The 27,781-nt window shown below is 42.6% G+C and overlaps 1 protein-coding gene across 2 annotated transcripts in view; it reads right to left on the reverse strand.

Annotated features, from left to right (window-relative positions):
* The window catches only part of TYK2 (tyrosine kinase 2), a 109,509-nt gene that overhangs the window by 52,773 nt on the left and 28,955 nt on the right, over positions 1 to 27,781 (reverse strand). For both annotated transcript variants that reach the window (XM_040346414.1, XM_040346415.1), the window contains 6 exons: positions 24,928 to 25,051; positions 16,450 to 16,603; positions 14,817 to 14,980; positions 8,763 to 9,138; positions 3,550 to 3,747; positions 825 to 982 (listed from right to left, as the gene is read on the reverse strand). In XM_040346414.1, coding sequence (XP_040202348.1) covers positions 825 to 982; positions 3,550 to 3,747; positions 8,763 to 9,138; positions 14,817 to 14,980; positions 16,450 to 16,603; positions 24,928 to 25,051 — 1,174 coding nt within the window. The remainder of the gene's footprint in view (positions 1 to 824; positions 983 to 3,549; positions 3,748 to 8,762; positions 9,139 to 14,816; positions 14,981 to 16,449; positions 16,604 to 24,927; positions 25,052 to 27,781) is intronic.

The following is a 27,781-nucleotide window of genomic DNA, read 5'->3' on the forward strand; positions in this document are numbered from 1 at the left end:
CCCAGGGAAGACAGAGGAGTTTTACATACAGTGGAACCTTGAATTACGAGCATAATCCGTTCCAGGAGAATGCTTGTTATCCAAAGCACTCGCATATCAAAGCGAGTTTCCCCATAGAAGTTAATGGAAATGAAATGTTTTTGTTCCACATTGACTTCTATGGCATGCAATACCGCATGTGGCCAGAGGTGGGGGGCGCTGGAGAGACTCGGAAATAATCGGAGACCCTTCTGCTGCACTCGGCATTTGCGTTTTAGTCCCATTTTAGTCTTCTGCAATTGCTTTAGTTTTAGTCGTATTTAGTCGACTAAATCTCTAGTACATTTTAGTCATCTAAAATGTAATGGGTGTAATTAAATTGTAATGAATTAGTGATGCATTGTGATGCAAGCAGTGGGCTGGTTCTTGAGGAGTTATGCAAACATTAAATGCCCCAATTGGTAGATGTTAGCCAGGAAAAGTGGGCATTCTTAGGCAGGCTGCATTTGTATGCAGATCTCTCTAGGTAATGACCACTTGTGATGCTGAGCCGCCATTATTGAAAGAACTGAAATCCGATGAATAAAAAAAAAAAGAGGCGGGCCAGGGACAGTCAGGCTGGGGAGGAAAGGTTTAGGTGGTGCTGAACGTCTTATATCAAGAAAATAGGCCAGAAACAGGACAACTGATAGCTGCTAATTGGAGGGGAAATGCTTAGAAATCCTCGACTGAAAAGAAATTAAAAAAAAAAAAGGGGGAAGAAGAAAAAAACGCGCTATCAAAATAATAGGTTACAACAGCTGAACTTTAGAGAAGACATCCATCTTTATATATTGTGAACATACTGTAGGGGTCCATGAATCCCATTCGCTACGCTCATCACCAAACGTGGAGGTGCCACCTCATGACACAGGTAATGGTTTGAGTCTGTGGTCAGCCGGAAGTAACCATCCACAAGAGACACAAAAGACAAGGCTTCTTCATACGAAGGCAGAAGTATTTCCTTAAAAATAAAAGAAGGTTAAGAAACCACTAAAAATAAGATAAGTAACCATGAAGAAGAAAGGAGGTGGAAAATGACACAAGATAAAAACCTAGCAGAGAATTTAAAAAAAAAAAAAAGAAAAAAAGATATAGATAGAGACAAAAAGGGAAAGTTACAAGAGCATTTAAAAAAAAAAAAAAAAAGGGTGCCAAGTGATAAAGAATAGATCTAGACAAAAAGTAAACTATACCATGTTGTAGCAAGGAAAAAACAAAAAGCAGCTGAGCGAGTGTATACGACAAGACCAAGGGATAGCCCTTGTAAAACAAAAGATTTGTGCTACAAAAAGTGACAAATAGTGTAAGGGACGTTAAAGGCTGCTGGCTGGTAACCTCTCTGGGCGGGGATTTGGTTTTACACTACAGCGGAGGTCTTGCGGCCACCAGGTTGGGCGGCTCTACTTAATTTATTGAATACCTGAATTTCCTCTGCGTACCTGTAACCTTATTTTAAAATTATATTAAATCTACCGCAGTGAGCACTATGATTTTTTTTCTTTTATTTTTTGAGCCAAGTGGCTTGGAACTGGAGCTTGCCGAGTTTATTCCCGCTGTTGGTGATCCATTTGGAGATGAATATATCAATCTGTGGAAGTATCTGTGTGCCTGGGCTATTATCATTATGCTAGCTTGGGGTTTGTAGTGGAGGGTCACACTGAAAGGCGAGAGTACACCCAATTAGGAATTCAATGAAAGTTTTACCATAACGTGTTTTCTGATGGAGTATGGACAAGTCACAGTTTTGATATGAACTTTTCTTGTCATGATTTTTCAATACATATGCCACTATAATTGCATATTGATTCATTGAGTAATTGGCCCTTATATTTTATATATTTTTTTTGATTACTATAAATCGGCACAGGATTTCATGGGTTCATTTTTTATTTCTTTAATTACTACTTTTAAAGATTTTACACCATTTATAAAACACCATCATTTTTATACATTTTCATTTCATATTTTTCATTGATTTTGTTGATTATTAAACACTGATGCCACGTACACACGACCGATTTTCACGATGAGAAAAGTGCAATTTTTTTAATTGGTCATTAAAAACAATCGAGTGTAGGCTCCTAAGCTTTTTTCTCGACATTAAAAAATGGCCATTAAAAATTTAGAACATGTTCTATTTTTTCTCGTCGTCGTTTTTCTCGTCGTGAAAAACGGTCGTGTGTATGCGGCATTAGGTTTGAGAACTCAGCACTTTACAGGTTTTGCAGTCCCAGACAGTGGTCAAGGAGCCACGGCAACAGCAAAGTAAAGGTCACAAAAGTCTTCACAGAGCAAAGGGGAGGAAGAGACCAGAGAGCAAGGAAGAGATCACAAACAAGAGCCACAACAAAGAGCAAGGTAGAGTTCCAGAGAGTCATCGCAGGAGAAAGAGTTTGGAAGAGCCACAGCAGAGAGCAAGGATGAATTTGGGAATACTTGGTTAGAGAGCAAGGACTGGCCATTGGGACTACAGGGAGTTTCCCGGTGGGCCAATGGCTCAGTGGGCCGGCTTCAATGACAGCGGACCGCCGTCCCCCCCCTCCGCTCTTCTGTCTCTCCCATCCCGCAGCGCTCACCTCCTCTCCCTCCCTGCAGCGCTCACCTGGGGGGGGGGGACGGAGGAGCAGGGGGGGGATGACAGAGGAGCATGGGGGAGGGGACAGACTGCTGACTCAACAGCTATGGCCTGGGAGTTTCTCACTTCTGCCTAATCTTGTCCCATAAGGGGGGGCAGCAAACTGATTCTTTGCCCCGGGTGAAATAATGTCTAGCTTCCCCACTGGTACTGCCTAGAAGAGTAGCAGTACCAGCCGTTCTACTCTAATAAAGTAGAATGGCTAGTGGCTTGTGAAGGGGGAGAGGGGGCTTGCAGGAGTTGTCCGGTCGCCATTAGAGAGACCTGTCAAAGTGGGCCAGTCTGGATGAAGTCCAGGGCCAAATTTTTGTCCCAGTCCAGCCCTGGAGCAAGGTAAAGTTTGGGAAAGTCATGGCAAAAAGCAAAGGAGAGGTTGAGAGAGAGGGCAAATGTTCTGTCCGGAGACTCATGACAAAAAGAAAGGAAGGGATCAGAAGAGCCATGTCAGAGAGCCAGGTAAAGATTGGGAGACCCATGGTAAAGAGCAAGGGGAAGGCTGGAAAAGCCATCACACAAAGCAAGGGAGAAATTGGGAGAGCCACATCAGAGAACAAGGTAGAGGTCGGGAGAGTCATGGCAGAGAGCAAAGGGAGATGTTGAGAAAGAACAAGATGTCGGGAGAGCCATGACAATTGGCAAGGGAGAGGCCAGAAGAACTACATTACAGAGCCAGTGAGGTCAGGAAAGTGTCGCTAGAAAGGCTTAAAGACCCATCTCAGAGAGAAAAGAAGGAGATAGGGAGAGTCACAGCACAGAGCAAGGGAGAGTCACAGCACAGAGCAAGGGAGAGAGTAGAGAGGAGAAAATAAACCTGAAGAAATGAAGGAAAAAAAAATATATAGATAGCAAGTGAGACAATGTATGATGTATATGATGATGTTTCATGCTCTCACCAGGCACTGGTTATTTTGACAGTTGAGGCTGACTCTACTCTGGCTGACGACAATGTGAGTGATGTCCTGGAAGTCACAGAAGTGATTCCACTTGGGTGCACTGGGTTCTGACCTGGTCACCGGCTTACCAGCCTTCTGTCCTTTACCTCGACTCTTCTTACCGAAGTAACTTCTCTGACCGACGCTTTCCAGCAGCTCCTAAATCACAAGAAACAACCAAGTTAATATTTCAGTATCGACAAATTGCATTAGGCGGTGTCATGCGAAATCAGGTCACTGTGCTAGCGGGCATCTTTTGCTACTGATAGGCCCTTTTCAGACGTGCGGATGAAAACGGGACATACATTGGTCCCTTTGTGATTGCGGGTGTTAGCGGATGAACATGCGCTGACACCCGTAATCACCCGCCTCCGCAAAGATCCGATTTTGCAAACGGAAGAAAACTCTATTTTTTTTTTCCGTCTGTGGATCAGATGAACACGGACACACGGTCAGTGTTCATCCGATCCCCCCATAGGGGAGAGCGGAGAAAAGACAGGGTGGTCCCTGCACAGTGTGCGAGGACCGCCCTGTCAGCCGCTGGCTCAGCAAGGATATACGGAGTGATCACCGCTGAGCTTCTGGACACACGGAGGCAGATCATTACTGATCCGCCCTGTGTGAAAAGGGCCCATAGGGTGCATAAAGATCAATGATTTTTTTTTACTTTAAAAAAATTTTTTTTTTTTGATTTTTATTAAATGTATTTTAAATAAAATGCTTTTGGAGTAAAAAATATCTACAGATAGTTTTCTATTTAAGATACATTAAGAATTATTTTTATTCAGCATGAAATGGAGCTTACTTATGTAGCATGAGGCTGCATATTCTGCAATATTTACATTTTTGGTAAACTCATTCAATGAATGCAAGCTCTGTAAGCTGAGATGACATGCACTGCATTGATGCATTCACACAATTTCACAGTAACCATGAGATAAAAAAAATAAAAAAAAAAAATAAAAAGTTCAGGAATATCAATTTATCCCATGGTTTTGAAAATCTATGTACACTACAAACTGTATGATTGAATCAGTTTTGATATCGCCCATTTTACTAATCTGACAGCTTATTATTCCAACTAGGAAACCTTAATTTTGTTTGCAAATATTAAAGATTCTAACTACCAACAAGAATGAGTCCTTATATTAAAAGAGCACCTGTCATTTCAGATTCATCATGGCAGCCTTCTGCCACCACGTGCCTCCCCTTGTCGTGTCACTGCCGCATCACCAGCCATCCCATTAAAGTAAATGGGACTGTCGGGGAGTCAACAGCGGGGCAGAGGAGAAGCCGCTGCGGGACAGATGACAGTTGCTCTTTAAAAATTATGATTTAAATCAAGTTGATTTAAATCAAATCCACCCTGGCAACTGGTCACAAGAACTGACACTCATACATAAGGGCTATGGTCAGATGGTTTATTGAATTGATGCGTATACTGTGACCATGTGGCTTGCATCACAAGGATTTGTATAGAGAATACAGCTTTGGCAGTACAACATTTGCTGACGTTGTGATTTTTTTTTGCCAAAACACAAGAGGGCCACTAGAGTTTCATGCCGAAAATAAAATGTATTCACATCCACCCTTTCACCATCTGACACGCTCTAGAGACAGGAAAGGGAGAATGTGCTTTCTATGGACAGCTAAGCTACCGAACACTTATTTTAAGAGTTTAACTACATCAATACTGGACACTTTCACCCCCTTCCTGCCCAGGCCAATTTTTAGCGCTGTCACACTCATGCAACACTGTACTCCAATTACATTATTTTTTTATAGAAAGACTTTGTGGAATTTAATCACCACTTTTTTTGTACATCAACAAAGCAATACTGAACATTTTGGCAGGGGGGGGGGGGGACTTTTCTTAAATTTGCAAAAAAATGTTTAAAAATAAATAATCTTTCGCCGTAAATTTAGCCCAACATGTATTCTTCCACATTTCTTTAACCCAAATCAGTGTAAATTATTTAGTCTGTAGGAAAGTTATACAGTCTACGGTATATACATTTGAAAATTGATCATTCCTGATGTACTGACTGCCCATCTCATTTTTTGAGGCTCTAAAATGCCAGGACAGTACAAATACCCACCCATCATATGACCCTTTTTTGGAAAGTAGACAGTCCAAGGTATTTCATAAGAGGCAAGGCAAGTATTTAAGTTGTAATTTAATTTTCTTACATACTGTGACCAGAGCAGTACAATGTTAACCGGTTAACCACTTAAGCCCCGGACCTTTAGGCAGCTAAATGCCCAGGCCAGGTTTTGCGATTCGGCACTGCGTCGCTTTAACAGACAATTGCGCGGTCGTGCGACGTGGCTCCCAAACAAAATTGGCGTCCTTTTTTCCCCACAAAGAGAGCTTTTTTTGGTGGTATTTGATCACCTCTGCGGTTTTTATTTTTTGCGCTATAAACAAAAATAGAGCGACAATTTTGAAAAAAATGCAATATTTTTTACTTTTTGCTGCAATAAATATCCGCCAAAAACATATCTAAAAAACTTTTTTTCCCTCAGTTTAGGCCGATACGTATTCTACCTATTTTTGGTAAAAAAAAAAATCAAAAAAAAAAATCGCAATAAGCGTTTATCGGTTGGTTTGCGCAAAATTTATAGCGTTTACAAAATGGGGGATATTTTTATTGCATTTTTATTAATTTTATTTTTACTACCAATGGCGGCGATCAGCGATTTTTTTCGTGACTGCGACATTATGGCGGACACTTCGGACAATTTTGACACATTTTTGGGACCATTGTCATTTTCACAGCAAAAAATGCATTTAAATTGCATTGTTTATTGTGAAAATGATAGTTGCAGTTTGGGAGTTAACCACAGGGGACGCTGAACGTGTTAGGCTTCACCTAATGTGTGTTTACAACAGTAGGGGGGTGTGGCTGTAGGACTGATGTCATCGATTGTGTCTCCCCTATAAAGGGAATGACACAATCGATGCGCCGCCACAGTGAAGCACGGGGAAGACGTGTTTACATATGGCTCTCCCCGTTCTTCAGCTCCGGGGAGAGATCGCGACGGAGCGGCTATAAACGAATAGCCGCGCCGTCGTCCCGGATCGCTCCCCGAGGTAAGCCGCCCGCCACGGAGGGGGTCCCGATCGGACCCCCCACCCGCTAGAAGGCAAGGACGTATATATACGTCCTTCTGCCTGTCCGTGCCATTTTGCGGACGTAAATAGTCGTGCGGCGGGCGTTAAGTGGTTAAGGACTGACTCACGTCGAAATACGTTGGCAGAATGGCATGTACAGGCAGATTAACGCACCTGTACGTCGCCTTTAAGACGTGGCATTGTGTGCGCACGCAGCAAGCGCAAGAGAGGTAGAACAGGGAAATGCTGATGTAAACAAGCATTTCCCCAGTCTTCCTAGTGACAGGACACTGATCACAGCTCCCTGTAGTCGGTAGTGGTGATCAGTGTCATGTCACACATAGCCCACCTCCCCTACAGTTAGAACACATCCCTAGGACACACTTAACCCCTTCAGCACCACTCCTGGTTAACCCCTTCACTGCCAGTCACATTTACAAAGTAATAAGTGCATATTTATAGCACTGATCGCTGTGTAAATGTGAATGGTCCCAAAATAGCGCCAAAAGTGTCCCATGTGTCCACCATAATGTCACAGTCGTGATAAAAATCGCTGCCGTTATTTTTTTATTAAATACCAGTAAAAAAAAAAAATGACATAAAACTATCCCCTAATTTGTAGACGATATAACTTTTGCGCAAACCAATAAACGCTTTTTGCGATTTATTTTTAACCAAAAATATGTAGAGTACGTATCGGCCTAAACCTATACATACCGTTTACCCACTGTATGTTAGCAGTTAAAGCAGACGTACCCTACCTTAACTGTGCCTCCGCCTACGCAGTATCAACCATCACATGGTTGGTATTTTCATAATTTTTACCAACTGGTGAGCCAAGTGTGTTCGCATTGCTACCCAATTAGCATCTACCCTAGGTGTCGGGCACCTCCCCCTTTTTTCCCCCAGTGATGGTACACCCTGACTATTAATCTGTTTACATGAGGCTATACTCAAAATCCTTGCACATCCGACAGCACGGCCGCTAGGGTGCGTGCGGGGCGAGTGACTAAGAGGATGTCACGTGATGTCCTCCCGGATCTAGGAAATGCCTGACTCAATTGACAATAGGCAAGAGGGGAAGCAGTGTAAACACAAAACAATGATCTTCTCTTATTTACTCCCTTTTGGTCTGTTAAAAATACCAATGAAATAACCAAAAAACAAAAAAAAAAGCGCACACACACACACACACACATGGCGATCCTCCCAGAAATCCAATGAGATCCTTAAAGCGGGGGTTCACCCTATAACAAAAAAAAAAAAAAAAAAAATTCTTCTAGCATAAAATTAGGCATAGTAGCGCGAGCTACAGTATGCCTGTCTTAATTTTTTTTATCCCCGTACTCACAGTGTAATCGTACATAGAAGATTCCGACTGCCCGCGGGGAATGGGCGTTCCAATCCAGACGGAAGGTGATTGACGGCCGGCTCTGGCGCGTGACGTCACGCTTCTCCGGAAATAGCCGAAATAGGCTTGGCTCTTCACGGCGCCTGCGCATAGTCTGTGCGCAGGCGCCGTGAAGAGCCGAGACCTACTCCGCCTGTCTTCGGGGAGCGTGACGTGCCAGAGCCGGCCGTCAATCACCCTCCCTCTTGAAAGGAACGCCCATTCCCCGCGGGCAGTCGGAATCTTCTATGTACGATTACACTGAGTACGGGGATAAAAAAAATTAAGACAGGCATACTGTAGCTCGTGCTACTATGCCGAATTTTATGCTAAAAAGTTGTTCTGCAGGGTGAAACACCGCTTTAATTCCTGTGCTGTCTGTTTCTCTAAAATCCCAAGCAGCGTTGTCAGCCCTGCCGAGTTTATCACTATGGACTACAAATACCTTTCCCCTATACTGTTGTGGGCTACAAAACACCTGTCCTTAGAGATAAAGTTTGTGTGACAATGCTGCAGTCACCCCAGGACAAAAAGTGTGCTACTGACAGGATCACCAGGAAAAAAATAATAATAAAAGTGAATGCAGCTACCACACCTAAAGATGGTAATGTTCAATACTTTACACTTTTGTTGTGGGGTTTAGATAAACTGTAAGCTCCACAGACTCACCTCTTCTCTCATGACCCGCCATCTGATGCCTTCCATCCCCCTCACCATCACCTGGTGAGTGGCAGTTGGTTCCTTGCTGGTACATTCTGTGTGGTCCATATAACCCCCATTGACATAAAGTGAAAGTTTCTCATCCTCTTTAGGCAGTTCTAAGGACAGAGCCCTGAAAATCTCACAGCCAAACTTAGGTGCCAAGTTTTCCAGCGTGGACAGGTACTTGTACATGACGTCCTCCATGCTCAGCTTGCCGGGGCTCACCGTATGGAGGTGGAAATGACGGACAAACTTCTTGAACACCTTCCTCATGCGGTACTTGGTAAGGTAGTTGTTCTGCTGGATCTGGTGGCAAAATGATTTTGGAATACACTCCTTGAAGCTGCATAAAAAAAAATAAAAAAAATTATTTTATACAGTCATGGCCGAAATTTTTCCAGAAAAAAAAAGTATTTCTCACAGAAAAGTATTGCAGCAAGCAACACATTTTTTGCTATACACATGTTTATTCTCTTTGTGTGTATTGGAACAAAAGAAAAAAAGGGAGAGGAAAAAAAAAAAAAAAATGAAAATTGGACATAATGTCACACAAAACTCCAAAAATGGTCTGGTCAAAATTCTTGGCACCCTTTCAAAATTGTGGATAAATAAGATTGTTTCAAGCATGTGATGCTCCTTTAAACTCACCTAGGGAAGTAACGTGTGGGCAATATAAAAAACACCTGAAAGCAGATAAAAAGGAGCTAGGTTCACTTAGTCTTTGCATCGTGTGTCTGTGTGTGCCGCACTAAGCATGGACAACAGAAAGAGGAGGAGAAGAGAACTGTCTGAGGACTTGAGAGCCAAAATTGTGGGAAAATATCAACAATCTCAAGGTTACAAGTCCATCTCCAGAGATCTAGATTTGCCTTTGTTCACAGTGCGCAACATTATCAAGAGGTTTGCAACCCATGGCACTGTAGCTAATCTCTCTGGGCATGGACGGAAGAGAAAAATTGATGAAAGGTTGCAACGCAGGATAGTCCGGATGGTGGATAAGCCGCCGCAAACAAGTTCCAAAGAAATTCAAGCTGTCCTGCATGCTCAGGGAACAGTGTCAGCGCGAACTATCCGTTGACATTTAAATGAAATGAAACGCTATGGCAGGAGACCCAGGAGGACCCCACTGCTGACACAGAGACATAAATAAGCAAGACTACAGTTTGCCAAAATGTACTTGAGTAAGCCAAAATCCTTCTGGGAAAACATCTTGTGGACAGATGAGACCAAGATAGAGCTTTTTGGTAAAGCACATCATTCTACTGTTTACCGAAAACGAAATGAGGCCTACAAAGAAAAGAACACAGTACCTACTGTGAAATATGGTGGAGGTTCAATGATATTTTGGGGTTGTTTTGCTGCCTCTGGCACTGGGTGCCTTGAATGTGTGCAAGGCATCATGAATTCTGAGGATTACCAAAGGATTTTGGGTCGCACTGTAGAGCCCGGTGTCAGAAAGCTGGGTTTGCGTCCGAGATCTTGGGTCTTCCAGCAGGACAATGACCCCAAACATACGTCAAAAAGCACCCAGAAATGGATGGCAACAAAGTGCTGGAGAGTTCTAAAGTGGCCAGCAATGAGTCCAGATCTAAATCCCATTGAACACCTGTGGGGAGATCTTAAAATTGCTGTTGGGAAAAGGTGCCCTTCCAATAGGAGAGACCTGGATCAGTTTGCAGGAAGAGTGGTCCAAAAATTCCGGGTGAGAGGTGCAAGAAGATAATTGATGGTTATAGGAAGTGACTGATTTCAGTTATTTTTTCCAAAGGATGTGCAATCAAATATTAAGTTAAGGCTGCCAAGAATTTTGACCAGCCCATTTTTGGAGTTTTGTGTGACATTATGTCCAATTTGCTTTTTTTCCTCCCTTTTTTTGTTTTGTTCTAAAACACACAAATGGAATAAACATGTGTATAGCAAAACATGTGTTACTGCAATACTTTTCTGTGAGAAATTCTTGATTTTCTGGAAACATTTCTGGGGTGCCAACAATTTCAGGTATATATATATATATATAACACGGGGTTTGACAAATTTGCTTGGAATCTAGGAGCCAGCAAAAAAAGTTAGGAGCCAGAAAACGCACCCCGTCCCGACGAGCTTGCGCGCAGAAGTGAACACATACGTGAGCAGCACCCGCATATGTAAACAGTGTTCAAACCACACATGTGAGGCATCGCCGCGATTGGTAGAGCGAGAGCAATAATTCTAGCCCTAGACCTCCTCCAACTCAAAACATGCAACCTGTAGTTTTTTTTTTTTTTAAACGTCGCCTATAAAGAATTTAAAGGACGTTTTTGAAGCGGACGCGTTTTTGAAGCGGACACAATTTTGAAGCGTGACATGTTGGGTATGAATTTACTCGGCGTAACATTATCTTTCATAATATAAAAAAAAAAAAATGGGGATAACTTTACTGTTGTCTTATTTTTTTTTTTTTTTTTAAAGTGTAATTTTTTTCCCAAAAAGGTGCGCTTGTAAGACCGCTGCGCAAACACGGCGTGACAGAAAGTATTGCAACGATCGCCATTTTATTCTATAGGGTGTTAGGATAAAAAATATATATAATGTTTGGGGGTTCTAATTAGAGGGAAGAAGATGGCAGTGAAAAATTACATTAGAATTGCTGTTTAACTTGTAATGCTTAACTTCTAATAAGAACTGCCACCACCAGATGGCGCCAGCTTACACATCTGGTGGTAATAACTTGTAATACCAACAGCTCACCAACAGATGGCCCCAGCTCAAAAAAAAAAAAAAAAAAAAAAAAAAAAAAAAATGTTTTGCCCCCCTTCCAAGCCAAGTCGCCAGGACCCTATTTCTAGTCGCCATGGTGACCGGGATTTGTCGAGCCCTGAATTTATTTATATATATATATATATATATATATATATATATATATATATATATATTTATTTATTTATCTCACAGAAGTATTGCAGTAACATATTTATGAGCCACAGAGAGAGAGAGAGCGAGCGCGAAAGCCAACCATGTTCCATTTTTCTATGTCCTTACAATTCAGTATTATCCACTGCAAGAGTGCATCTGCAACATAAAATGTGGCCAATGATCCCGGAACTTAGAGGGAAAAACAGCACACAGTTTACCCCGCCATTAAACTTTTCCCTGCCAAATGAATTACTAGGAAATGAATTTGCATTCATTTATGGGAAACAGAAAAGCTCATAAACACCAAGTACACAAAGCAAGTAAAGAAAGACACTGGCTTGTGTAAGATTAAAACTTCCTTTTAGGAAAACTGCAAAAACATTGCTGGTTTTATGCGAATGATAATAAAGGAAAACCAGTTCCAAGCACCTGCAATGGCTGCACGCCAAGCACACATCCCAAGTCAGCGATTATTAGAGAGTCGAGACAAACCTGGACTATCACCTTGTGCTAAATGTCATCTTTGTCCTCCAAGCACAACAGATGGAGGACTGAACCCAGATGCTTGAAAACGTAATAATGGATGCCCCTGTCTGCCAGAGGTGCCCATCATCGCTAAAACAATTCCAAACATGACCTACCATTGAAATATGAACGGTAAAACACTTGTACTTTGAAAAAAAAAAAAGTAATTATGACATACAAAATTTAAAACCACATACAAGTTCTCCCAAAAAATGGGAAGGTAGGATTGATGAATATTGCAACTCAAGAAAGCCAAGTATTTAAAAATCAGTCTACATATTTCATGGGGCTTCCACTTTATCAGGACTGTAGCTTTTCTATGCAGCGAAGTAGAGAAACAAAAAAGTCTCCTACCCGCTACATCAGAGGTCTCCAAACTTTCACACAAAGGGTAAGTCTAATGTCCCTCAGACTTTAGGAGGGGCTGGATTGTGGCCAGTAGGGGTATAAAATGTTCCGGGCCCAGCATCAGTAAGAATAAATATGGCCTTGGGGTTGGTGGTCAGTAGGAGGGGTAGTGCCCCATCATTGGCATTAGTAGGAGTAGTGCCCCATCATTGGTATTCGTAGGAGTAGTGCCCCATCATTGGCATTAGTAGGAGTAGTGCCCCATCATTGGTATCGGTGGAAGAAATAGTGCCTCATTTTCTGGTGTCAGTGGGAGGAATAGTGCCCCAAGGGCCAGGTAAATGCTGGAAAAGGGCCACATCTGTGCAATTGCTCACCTATAATATCCTTGATGCAAATATTTATTCTACAGACAGAATAATTACCCCGAAAAGGTTGCCCCGTTAACCGGTGGCTGTAAACCAAGCTACGGAATGAATATTTTCCATTCAATGTTAACCACTTCCCTACTGCCGGCCGTCATATGACATCCTGGACTTTCGTGGGGGATATCTGAATGATGCCTGCAGCTACAGGCATCATTCAGATATCAATCTTTGCAGCCAGCGATACCATAAGGATCATAGCGGCAGTTCCACCGCTTGATCGTTCTTATAGGCGACGTGAGGGGACGTCCCCCTCCCCTCCGGCCGCCATCCGGTGCTTCTCCGGGCTCTCCAGTGCCACCGGAAAACAAATTGGCCGGCGCCGGATAACGACGATAGAGATTTCCGGTGACCAAATCTCTATGACCGTCGGGATCCCGGAAGTAAACAAAGTCGCGATCGCGGCTGTCAACATGAATTTTTTTTTCCGATCTCATGCTTTCCAGCCTGGAGGAGAGATGTGGGGTGTTGATCTTATTTATAACAAAAATGAAAGTAAAATAAAAAATAAAAATAAAAAATGCCCCTGTCCCCCAGTAGCTCGCGCTCAGAAGCGAACACACACATGTTCCACCCACATATGGAAACGCCACTCGAACCCCACATGTGGTTAGAGCATGTGCAACAATTCTAGCGCTAGACCTCCTCTAACTCTAAACTGGTAACCTGTAAAAAAATAATTAAAGCGTCGCCTATGGAGTTTAAGTACTGAAGTTTGGCGCCATTCCATGTATGATCGCAATTTTAAAGCGTGACATGTTGGGTATCAATCTTTCACATTCTACAAAAAAATTTTTTTAAAAAAATTGGGCTAACTTTACTGTTTTGTTTTTTTAATTCATGAAACCATTTAAAAAAAAAAAAAAAAAAAAGCGGCATTTGAAAAATGATTGCGCAAATACTGTGCGAGATCAAAAGTTGCAATAACTGCCACTTTATTCCCTAGGGTGTGTGCTAAAAAATAAAATAAAATATTAATAATGTTAGGGGGTTCCGAGTAATTTTCAAGCAAAAAAAATGATGATTTTTTACAGGAGTGGCAGAATAGGCCCGGTATGGAAGTGGTTAATTTGCTTTTATTATACAGGCAGAATTGTGCTTCCATAGTAATATATTACTGAGCTTCTGCCGTGCTACAAAGGTCAGTTGGCGAACAGCCATTTATGTCTTTCTCAAGGGATGTGTAGAATAGCGCCTTACACTCTCCTTTAGATAGGTCACTGTAGTGCAAGGCCTTCTTGATGGATATAAACTGAATAGACTGTAGGTGCATCTCTAAATTACATTATTTTGGTCAATCTAAAAAAAAAAAAAAAAAAAGGTTTACCGAAGGTCTACCAAATATGGTCAGATCACTGTATAAAAAGTATGATTGTAGCAAAATGTGGTTATGATATAAATATTGATAAAAAATAAAATCATGGTCTATGATAGCGCTTGGCCTATCTTTCCAAATCTACCACATAAGCCCGCATTTGTCTGATATCTATGCATAGGATTATTCTGAGTCTCCACTCAAGACAATAGCTAAATCAGTTAGTGAACTGCCAATGCTATCCAGGCAATGGTATGCCAACGTCACAAGTCCACTCAATGTACCATCATTCTGATTTAAATTCAAGTGATTGGAACCCGTTTCTAGATAGGGCTGCCCCCTCCAGTTACATGAATCGTTCCTGTGCAACATTCCTCTCTGAGAACCAGAACCGGAGAGCTTTTTTCAGGATCATATGTGAGAAAACAACGCAAACATTGAAGTGTGAATGAATGGGCAGTCGGCTTCCAGGGTGAAAATTGCAACCAAAGTGTACTTTTAAGAAGAATCATTTACCCGATCTGCTTGGCTACTTCTTCCAAAGATACTTTCTTCTTAATGGCAATGTGAGACAGGTGCAGTACAGCCATTCCTAGGCTCTCATTTTTAAACTTATGAACATCCTGTTCGGAGTGAAAATCCTTCATTGACACAATGTCATTCACAAAGTCAAATTTTCCCTGTAAAACCATAAATTCCTTGTTAAATCCATTGTTAAAAAGCAAACCAAGACTAGCACAATTAGGTGCTTTCTCTCAATTGTAAAGTCCATATTTAATTCAGAACAGCCACTGAACCTCAATGCCCACCCCTCAAACATAAGAGGTTAGCTGGTAGTGGATATTTTACAAGAGAAGGGGAAGAGAAGGAGAAGAGGAGAAGGAGGAGAAGGAGGCAAAAGGGAGAAGAGAAGGCAAAGAGAAGGAGGCAAAAGGGAGAAGAGAAGGCAAAGAGAAGGAGGCAAAAGGGAGAAGAGAAGGCAAAGAGAAGGAGGCAAAAGGGAGAAGAGAAGGCAAAGAGAAGGAGGCAAAAGGGAGAAGAGAAGGCAAAGAGAAGGAGGCAAAAGGGAGAAGAGAAGGCAAAGAGAAGGAGGCAAAAGAAGGCGGCAAAAGGAGGCAAAAGGGAGAAGAGAAGGCAAAGAGAAGGAGGCAAAAGAAGGCAAAAGGGAGAAGAGAAGGAGGCAAAAGGGAGAAGAGAAGGAGGCAAAAGGGAGAAGAGAAGGAGGCAAAAGAGAGAAGAGAAGGAGGCAAAAGAGAGAAGAGAAGGAGGCAAAAGAGAAGAGAAGGAGGCAAAAGGGAGAAGAGAAGGAGGCAAAAGAGAGAAGAGAAGGAGGCAAAAGGGAGAAGAGAAGGAGGCAAAAGGGAGAAGAGAAGGAGGCAAAAGAGAGAAGAGAAGGAGGCAAAAGGGAGAAGAGAAGGAGGCAAAAGAGAGAAGAGAAGGAGGCAAAAGGGAGAAGAGAAGGAGGCAAAAGGGAGAAGAGAAGGAGGCAAAAGGGAGAAGAGAAGGAGGCAAAAGGGAGAAGAGAAGGAGGCAAAAGGGAGAAGAGAAGGAGGCAAAAAGGAGAAGAGAAGGAGGCAAAAAGGAGAAGAGAAGGAGGCAAAAAGGAGAAGAGAAGGAGGCAAAAAGGAGAAGAGAAGGAGGCAAAAAGGAGAAGAGAAGGAGGCAAAAAGGAGAAGAGAAGGAGGCAAAAAGGAGAAGAGAAGGAGGCAAAAAGGAGAAGAGAAGGAGGCAAAAAGGAGAAGAGAAGGAGGCAAAAAGGAGAAGAGAAGGAGGCAAAAAGGAGAAGAGAAGGCAAAAAGAAAAGAGAAGGCAAAAAGAAAAGAGAAGGCAAAAAGAAAAGAGAAGGCAAGAAGAGAAGGCTCTTCTCTTGTCCTCTACTGCATTAACAATAACCCAATTAATGTAATAGGGTTACTGCATTAACACAGCTCCTTGTGCAATAATTATGGAGGCCGTCAGTTTAGCGTTTGGACTGAACATTATAACCAGGTTGTTTTCTATGGCAAAAACACGGTTCTGAAAATACTCAGCGTCACATGTCCTTATAAACAGGCTCCAATTGTTTTCTTAAGAGGTCATTTAACTTCTCTTGATGAACCAATACCCGAGACACACACACACCTACTGTCTGCTGCTGGAGAAATGTTACCTGTTCAAACAAATACTCAAATGATGCCAAGTCCAGGATAGCCCCAGTCTGCTCAGCCCGGCTCTTGTCTTCGCTACTGTCGCTGACTTTAGGCACATTGCGACAGACTATGGGCTCCTTCTCATTCATGCCGTGCCAGTTCCTGAAATAGTACCTGAAATAAAACATAAAAACAGGGCGCTAATACAATGCTAGACAAGAAGAATGTATGGGATTATAGCGAGGGGTTTAACAGACATATGTGAGAATGGACGGAAGCGAGAGTAATAACAAAAATTAAATAAAATACACAAGGAGGTAGGAAGATTACCTTCTGCATGAAAATAATAGTTTAAAACCAGCTGCGGTTTTTAAAGGGCTCTTTCAGCTCAGTAATAAGTATCTTATGAGGACGCCCATCACTACACGTAAGGAAAAACGCATCAAACTGCTGCATGTGCAGTTTAGGAGTGCACCATTGACCACACCAATGGCGATGTAAGAAGATTTAATTTACGAATATGGGCAGAAATTTAATTTACGCATAGATCTGCACATGTCCTCAGATAAGCAAAAATGTTATATTCTCAGCAATCACAAGAAAGTAAGATACATACAGTATACCAGACCAGACCTACTGCCATCCTGAATGTCATTTAGTCAAGGTTACCAAATAGTGCATGTGCAACCAAAACTCTGGTTTAAAACTCAATTCTATTCAAGTATGGACTCCTAACTCAGCTAACCTGCTCTCAGCCTCCTCCAAATATCTTCTTTTTTTTTTCTGATGTCATCCATCTTACTAGGTGGTTACGTTGGCGGTCCCACTGGAATGTAGCCACCTTCTCTTGCACACTCCGAGATGGACTATGGGATTTGTAATGTACATAGAACAGTGCCGAAACCGAAAATGCAAGATGCACTTTGCCAAAAACGACAGTTAAAAAAATATTTATATTTTTATAAATAATTGCATTATATTCGACTTTTTAATTAATATGAATTTAAAATTAATATGAATTTCTTTTTGGCACCTTTTAGTGTAAGAAAGGTCAAGAAAAATGCAGTCTGCAGTCCCCAACCATCTCTTGTATCATGTCTGGAAAGTCATACTTAAACACACTGCTAATATTATTCACAAAATTTCCATTTAGTGCACCTTTAGCAGACATGATACAGGAGATAGTCAGAGACTGCATACATGATACAAAATATCAATGCAGCCTCATCAGTGTCAGCTGCCCAGAAGATGCAGCCTCACCAGTGCCAGGATCAGAGCGGCAATCTCCGCATCACAGAGCTGGATTTGAATTGCCCGGACCTCAGTAACAATGTCCCGCGTCCTGTGATCACTTCACACTAAATTCAATGTCCCGGCATGGTTACCGCGGCCTGTGCAATTCAGCTCCGCGACACATAAGGAGGGAGGAGAAGAGGAGGGAATGGGAGGACTGGGGCCCGCCAGGATACCACACGCAATGGGTGGAACCCAGGGCAGACCGCGCCCCCTTTTCGGCTTCCATCGGCAGTTTTTTTTCTTTCGGTCGAGAATATTCAGCAGCTGAAATTTTGGTGCACCACTAGTTGTAAAGTCACAAGGTTTTTAGAATGCATGAAGGTTAAAAAAAAAAAAAAACACACATACACCTGTGTGCAGCAGCCCCCCCTCCCCCAATACTTACCCAAGCCTCCTCTTGATTCAGTGATGCCCACAAGAGCCTTGTCTCTCCGGGGACTCGCACTCCTGTTTGGCTTTTGACAGCAGGAGCCATTGGCTTCCGTTGCTGTCAATCACAGCCAGTAAGCCAATCAGGAGACAGAGGGGCCAGAGCAGAGTCATGGCTCAGTGTGTGAATAGACACACAGAGCTGCGCCTCGGGAGCACATCTGACTGGGTGCCCGCAGAGCAGGAAAGTAACTTTTTTTTTTTTCTTTTACGTTAAAATAACAACAGGGTTTAGCAACACTTTAAAGTGGTTGTAAATTCAGTTACACCACTTGTACCAACAGGCAAGACTATAATAAGGCTTACCTATAGATACTGTTAATATCTCCTAAAATTTGCACAGTTTAGACTTTAATTGCCCAAAAAGATTAAATACATTTGCCGTATATACTCGAGTATAAGCCGAGGCACCTAATTTTACCACCAAAAAAAAAATGTATAAGTCTAGGGTGTCCATCTGCCTGCCTCACTGTGTCCATGTGCATGCCTCACTGTGCCCATGCCTAGACTGACGTTTAACATGGGAGTCTATGGAAGGTATGCCCAGCTTTGAAAAATCAGTGCTCACCGGCAGTAGGTCCTCCAGACAACAAACTTTGCACACTTGTAGAGGAAGAGTGGGGCTACATGTGTGCCAAGTTTGGGGTCAAGGGGATTGACGACTGGCTGGTACCGGGTCACCGGATAAATGACCGTTTAACATGGAAGTCTATGGAAGGGGTGCCCGGCTTTGAAAAATTGGTGCTCTCCGGCCGTAGGTCCCCGGGACTTTGCACACTTGTAGAGGAAGAGGGGCTACATGCGTGCCAAGTTTGGGGTCCAGGGGACCTACAGCCGACCGTTACCGGGTCCCCAAAGTCAGGCAGGCGTGGAGATCAGCCGCAAAAAGGCGACTCGAGTATAAGCCGAGGGGGGCAATTTCAGCACAAAAAAAAAAAAAGTGCTGAAAAACTCGGCTTATACGCGAGTATATACGGTACTAGAAATTAATAAAAAAAAAAAAAGCAAAAAGGGAAGTCCAGCATCAGGAAGTCCCAGATCTGATCCAACGTGCAGCTGTGTGGAAGAGATCCCAGGCTGCCCAAGTGTTCTGAGACCTCCGTTTGCCCGATTTACATCCATCCCATATTGCGGACATTATCTTTGGCCAGTTCTGTCATCCAGAGCTCCCTACATTCCTTTATTTTTTTAGGAGCAATTCTAAATTCTGCTCCTATGACGTCATCAGGGCTCCGGCCACACACAGCGCCAGAGCCCACGTATTCAAAAAACACTGGGGGAAGATGTCAGCCGTAACAGTGGTGAGCAGGCACCGCTGGAAGGGATTTGTTCTACAGCAAGTATTTCATAATGTGCAAGTAGGTGTTGCCTACTAGCACATTATGCCAATGTCTTGCAGGTTTTTTTTGTTTTTCTTCAGCAGTTTAACCACTTGCCGCCCGCCAATGACAGATTGACGTCGGCAAAGTGGTTTCAATATCCCGAGTGGACGTCATATGACGTCCTCAGGATATTGAGCCTCTGCACGCCCCGGGGGGGCGCATTGCGGCGATCGTTGTTGCAGGGTGTTAATCTGACACCCCGCAACACCGATCTAGGTAAAGAGTCTCTCACGGAGTCTTTATCACGTGATCAGCCGTGTCCAATCAGGGAGACTCTTTACCACGTGATCAGCCGTGTCCAATCACAATGTAAACCGGAAAAGCCGGTAAACGGCTTTTCCTCACTCGCGTCTGTCAGACGATCGGCTGCTCCTCTGACAGGGGGGGGGGTTTTGCTGATCGATTATTAGCACAGCCCCCCCGAGGATGCCCACTGGACCACCAGGGATGCAAACAAAAAAAACACAGGTATGCCACCCTAGACCACCAGGGATGACAATGACAAAAAATGGATGCCAATCAGTGCCCACAATGGGCATCACTGATTGGCATCCATTAGTACAACACATACGATAGTGCCACCTATCAGTGCCCATCTATGCCCATCCGTGCTGCCTATCCATGCCCATCCATAACGCCTATCCATGCCGCCTATCAGTGCCCATTCGTGCCACCCATCAGTGCCACATATTAGTGCCCATCAATGCCACCACATCAGTGCCACCTCATCGGTGCCCATCAGTGCAGTACCATCAGTGAAGGAGAAAAAAAAAAAACTTACTTATTTACAATGTTTTATAACAGAAAATAAAAATCCCAGAGGTGATCAAATACCACCAAAAGAAAGCTCTATTTGTGGGTACAAGACGATAAAAATTTAGTTTGGGTACAGTGTAGCATGACCGCACAATTGTCAAAGTGCAACAGCGCTGAAAGCTAAAAATTGGTCTGGGCCGGAGGGTGTTTAAGTGCCCGGTATGGAAGTGGTTAAAACCAGATGTGTATGAATTATTTTTGGAGAACATGAATATAGTTTAGGGTCACTTTAAAAACATGCCTGTGGTTTGACCAACAAAGCCAAGTTCCCCCAGCAGAGGGGGCATCAAATGACCCTACTGCTTTACTCTGTGTGGCAAAAGCACAAATTCATGCAATAGAAAGCCCATACTAATAAAAGTAGGCTGCCCTCTCTATCCAAAAACACCAGTAGCCTGGCTGATCTAATGTTTCCAATACTCACTGATCTGGGTTTCTATCAACAGCCCATGACCAGACACAGTAGTGACATGGAGGATGGCGGAAGAAACGACAGTTTGGTGTAAAAAGCAGTCATCCGATGCACATATAAGTAAAAGTAACTTAGAAATACAATATAAAATTCCAGATTGTAGGGCAATTAAAAAAAAAAAAAAAAAAAAAAACGCAACAGGTATGCTTTCAATCTTCTAATTCTCTTTTTCCAAATTGTAGGACTTCTCTAGAGACCACTAATGAGCACTTCTAGCCATAGGATTCACTTATTTTCCATAGAGATGAGAAGCAAGGGAACACATTTGTAGGATGGAAGATCTATCTACGCAACAAAGGAGCGACTCTGATGGCCATAAGTGCTCATTAGTGGTCTCTAGGGAAGTCATACACAGATGTCCCTTTAAGCAGATGGTGCAACAATAAGAATGGAATTAGGCAATGGAAGCCACCCTTAGAGGGGGTTATATACAGCAACAGGAATAACACATTATTCTCAGAGTAAGGGATGTATAGAGTGAAAGTACATCTAAACCTGATCACTAAAATTTCACAAAAGCTTTAAAAAAATGTGTTATGGTCATTTCAAAATACACTAATATTTAAAAATCTGCAGTTGTTAAAAAATGGCTGGTGATCCTGCCATAAAATGGTTATGTTCAGAGACTTTCAGTAATGGGGTGACAACGGTCCTCCAATATTGCTCACATGTACCCCCGATGGACAGCACAAATTTCATTGGTATCGTCTACGGGTGTCACCATCATTAAGCCGGAGTAGAGAAAGGATGTGCAACTGATGCTGCAGCAGATACATAAAGACTAATAGCTAGAGAATTAGGCCGGCGTATCAGTAGATACGCCGACCTAACTCGGAATCTGCGCCGTCCTAAGTTTAAGTGTATTCTCAAACTGAGATACACTTAAACCTAGCTAAGATACGACAGCCTGCGCCGTCGTATCTTAGGGTGCAATATTTAGGCTGGCCGCTAGGTGGCGCTTCCATTGCGTTCGGCGTAGAATATGTAAATGACTAGATACGCCTATTCCCAAAAGGTACGTGTGCCCGTCGCAGTAAAGATACGCCGTTTACGTAAGGCATTTTCAGGCGTAAAGTTATTCCATCAAATGGCTGGAACTAGTCAATGTTAAGTATGGCCGTTGTTCCCGCATCAAAATTTGTAAATTTTACGTAGTTTGCGCAAGTCGTCCGTGAATAGGGCTGGACGTAATTTACGTTCACGTCGAAACCAATACGTCCTTGCGGCGTAATTTGGCGCAATGAACACTGGGATATGTACACGGACGCCGCATGCGCCGTTCGTAAAAAACGTCAATCACGTCAGGTCACCTTCCATTAACATAAAACACGCTACTCCTCCCAATTTGAATTAGGCGCGCTTAGGCCGGCCCTGTTTACGCTACGCAAGTTAGGAGGCAAGTACTTTGTGAATACAGTACTTGCCTCTCTGACTTAAAGCGGCGTAGCGTAAATACGATACGCTACGCCGCCTTAAAGATGCGGCGCCATACCTGAATCCAGCTATAGAGGTGGTTGACAGACGCTGGAGGAGATCAAAAGCAAGATGGGGGGGGGGGGGGATGGGGAACAGTATTTTGCAGGGAAAAAATCCACTGCAATCGTTTATGATGCACAACTAAAATGTTGTCCAGAAGATTTACCCCCCCCCCCCCCCCCCCCTTCATGAGCAGGCCAGTTTTTGCAATACGGCACTGCACCCAAATAATATTTATATCTTCTTTTACCCCACAAATAGAGCTTTCTGTTGTTGGCATTGGATTACCTCTGCGGGTTTAATATTTATTTTTTATAGCGCAAATTTTTTTTATAAATTCAGATTTTTTTTTTTATAAAAAAGGTTTTAACTTGCTGCTATAAAACATATCCCCTAAAAAAAAAAAAAAAAACACACCACAACATTAAAAAACAAATTTCTTCATCAATTCAGGCCAATATGTATTCTGCTACATATTTTTGCTAAAAAAAAAAAAAAAAATCCAATAAAGCGTATATTGACTGGTTTGCACAAAAATGATAGCGTCTACAAACTCTGGGATATATCTATTGAATTTTTTATTTTTACTAGTAATGGTGGCGATCGGAGACTTATAGCGGGACTGCAGTATTGTGGTGTACAAATTGGACACTTGACACTTAGACCCTTTGCAGGCACTATATCGTTAAAAATAGCGCTTGCAATCCGCCCTTAAAAAGCTGCTCCATTGTCTCCAGTGTAAAAGCCCGAAGGCTTTCACACTGGAGTGTTGCGCTAGCAGGATTGTAAAAAAAAGTCCTGCCATCCGCATCTTTGGAGCGTTGAAGGATCGGTGGTGTATACCGCTTCTCCACCGCTGCTGCCCATTGAAATCAATTAAATGTGCCCCGCTAGCAGCCAAAATGCGCCCATAGCGTCGGTGGTAAAAATAGCAGCATTCTACCGCCAACACTATGGGCGGCTCAGTGTGAAAGGGGTTTTATTTGGAACCAGTGACACTAATCAGTGCTAAAAATATGCAACGTTGGTTACAAAGCCCCTGAAACTTACAATTGCACCCCTTTCACACTGGGGCGTTTTTCAGGTGCTTTAGCTTTAAAAAAAATAAAAAATGCGCCTGTAAAGTGCCTGAAAGAAGCTGCATCTGCAATTCCAATGTGAAAGCTCTCGGGCTTTCACACGGAGGCGCTGTGCTGGCAGGGCGTCAAAAAAAAAAAGTCCTGCAAGCAGCTTCTTTGCAGCGCTTTAGGAGCTTCTAGTCCTGTGCCACACAGCTTCCCTGCTACTTACTGAACACAGGAGGTCCCTCACACGGTACAGGTGCCATTAAGTGATCACTTCCCAATAAACACTTGCATTTTCCCTGATTGGATTGTGCTGCTACTGTCCCACCTCTTCACCTTGTCCACTCAGAGAACCCTCCACATTTATTGAAAAAAAATTCAGTGTGTTCACCGAATGGCGCCCATGCCAAGAGCAAAGACTACTACAGCGATTTCCAGTTTTCTCAGGGATCCCACAAGTATGGCACATGCATTACTTCTATATGTCGAGTCTACTCCACGCTCAGTGTTACTTCAAACGGTACAAAAAATACTATAAGTGCCAACCTCAATAAAACATGAATAAAGTGGTTTGAAAAAAAATAAAGAAACAGATAGATAAAAATAAAAAAATAAAAATAAATCACATCTAAAAACTAGAAAAACTGCTGCACTACCATCCACCGCCACAGAATGCCAGCCTCCTACGGAATAGATATGCCCCCTAAATATCTGCAGTCATATGAGCTTGTATAACAATGGGTCATCATGTAGGTAGCGGGAAACCAACTTTCCAGCGATCTCCCGACACCTCAAAAGTGTCTGAGGATATGCCGTATTAAAAATCATAAGAGCAAGAAAGGGGCCTCCAGTCAAAATTCACAAATAAATACCTATGAAACAATGTTAAAATGTTTCAAATAGAAAAAAGGATCCAAGCATAATAAGCATAAAAAAAAAAAAAACACGAGCTGCTCACTATGGCCGGCGTGATGACGTCAGCGCCTAAGATCCACCCAAGCTGGAAAAATTAAAGTTTGTAAAAATTGACAGCTTTAAAGTGTTTGTAACCCCGTAAAGTGACTGGTCACAGGTGATACACAGAGATTAAACAAATCCTCCTACATAAGTTGTACATGTTTATCTGCAGGCTTCTAAATCTCTACATCTGTTCTAGATCCAGAATTTATAAAGCTTGCCTGAGCTGTCAGAAAACATGGGGAAGAGATCTGAAATTACTCTCTGCAGAGGCTCAGTGAGAAGAGCTCTGAGAGCTGGAGGGGAGGGACACATCCCTCTTCACTGGAGACCGTCAATCACAGGCTGTGCGCTGGACATCCCTCCTGGTTACCATTTTTCTCTTGTGTCAGGAAATATGTCAGAAGCGACTCATGCAGACAGTAAAGGAATGAAGCAGCAGACTAGCACACACTATAGAGGGATATGCTTTGTTCAGATTTCATGTCCGAGGTTTACAACCAAAATAAAAGAGGGGTAATATGAAGAAATTGTGGGAATTAAATAACGATATAAAAAGGAACAGAATAAATAAAGCAGCAGATTAATAAATGACGTTCTACTGACCTCATCCTAAAATGGAGAAGCAGTTTCATTTCTTTGGTAATGTTGAACTGATGATTGGGAGGATACCAGTGTTTTTCTTGGACATCATACAGAGCAAATAAAGTGTAGCAGAGAGGAGTAATTCCTGCAAAATAAAAAAGCAACATAAATGACAATCAGTCTATTTGGTCATTTGTCATACAAGACACCAATATGGGCGAAACATACAAACAAAAAGGATTAAAGGTCTTCACCCAGCGACTACAGACCTGCAAGTTGTGTTTCTATTGTAGGGAAGATATTTCAAGGATTGATACAGAATCACCTACAAGATCTTCCGACACACACACGTACACACGCGCACACACGTAAACGTAAACACACACGTAAACGTAAACACACACACGCACACAAACACGTAAACACACACACACACACACACGTAAACGTACACACACACGTAAACGTACACACACACACACACACACACACACACGTAAACGTACACGTAAACGTACACACACACGTAAACGTACACACACACACACGTAAACGTACACACACACGTAAACGTAAACACACACACACGTAAACGTAAACACACACACACACACACGTAAACGTAAACACACACACACACACACGTAAACGTAAACACACACACGTAAACACACACACACACACACACGTAAACGTACACACACACACGTAAACGTACACACACACACGTAAACGTACACACACACACGTAAACGTATACACACACACACGTAAACGTATACACACACACACGTAAACGTATACACACACACGTAAACGTATACACACACACAAACGTAAACACACACACAAACGTAAACACACACACACACAAACGTAAACACACACACAAACGTAAACACACACACAAACATAAACACACACACAAACGTAAACACACACACACACACACAAACGTAAACACACACACACACACAAACGTAAACACACACACACACACGTAAACACACACAAACACACGTAAACACACACAAACACACGTAAACACACACACGTAAACGTATACACACACACGTAAACGTACACACACACACACACGCAAACGTAAACACACACACACACACACACACAAACGTAAACACACACACACACACACAAACGTAAACACACACACACACACAAACGTAAACACACACAAACACACGTAAACACACACACGTAAACTTACACACACGTAAACGTACACACACACACACACACACACACACGTAAACACACACACACACACACACACACAAACGTAAACACACACAAACACACGTAAACACACACAAACACACGTAAACACACACAAACACACGTAAACACACACACGTAAACGTATACACACACACACGTAAACGTACACACACACACACACACGCAAACGTAAACACACACACACACACACACAAACGTAAACACACACACACACACACACACACAAACGTAAACACACACACGTAAACTTACACACACGTAAACGTACACACACACACACACACACACACGTAAACGTAAACACACACACGTAAACGTACACACACACGTAAACGTACACACACACACACACACACGTAAACGTACACACACACACGTAAACGTATACACACAAACGTAAACACACACACACACACACACAAACGTAAACACACACACACACACACAAACGTAAACACACACACACACACACAAACGTAAACACACACACACACACAAACGTAAACACACACACACACACACACACAAACGTAAACAAACACACACACAAACGTAAACACACACACACAAACGTAAACACACACACACAAACGTAAACACACACACACACACAAACGTAAACACACACACAAACGTAAACACACACACACATAAACGTAAACACACACACACACACAAACGTAAACACACACACACACACGTAAACACACACACACACGTAAACGTATACACACACACACACGTAAACGTATACACACACACACGTAAACGTATACACACACACGTAAACGTATACACACACACGTAAACGTATACACACACACGTAAACACACACACACACAAACGTAAACACACACACACAAACGTAAACACACACACAAACGTAAACACACACACACACACAAACGTAAACACACACACACAAACGTAAACACACACACACACACACAAACGTAAACACACACACACACACACACACACAAACGTAAACACACACACACACACACAAACGTAAACACACACACACACACGTAAACACACACACGTAAACGTATACACACACACACACACACACACGTAAACGTACACACACACACACGCAAACGTAAACACACACACACACACACACGCAAACGTAAACACACACACACACACACAAACGTAAACACACACACACACACACAAACGTAAACACACACACACACACAAACGTAAACACACACACACACACAAACGTAAACACACACACACACACACAAACGTAAACACACACAAACACACGTAAACACACACACGTAAACTTACACACACGTAAACGTACACACACACACACACGTAAACGTAAACACACACACGTAAACGTACACACACACGTAAACGTACACACACACACACACGTAAACGTACACACACACACACACGTAAACGTACACACACACACACACGTAAACGTATACACACACACGTAAACGTATACACACAAACGTAAACACACACACACACACAAACGTAAACACACACACACACACAAACGTAAACACACACACAAACGTAAACACACACACACACAAACGTAAACACACACACACACAAACGTAAACACACACACAAACG

The sequence above is a fragment of the Rana temporaria genome, chromosome 3, assembly GCF_905171775.1.
Source record: "Rana temporaria chromosome 3, aRanTem1.1, whole genome shotgun sequence".
Taxonomy (NCBI): domain Eukaryota; kingdom Metazoa; phylum Chordata; class Amphibia; order Anura; family Ranidae; genus Rana; species Rana temporaria.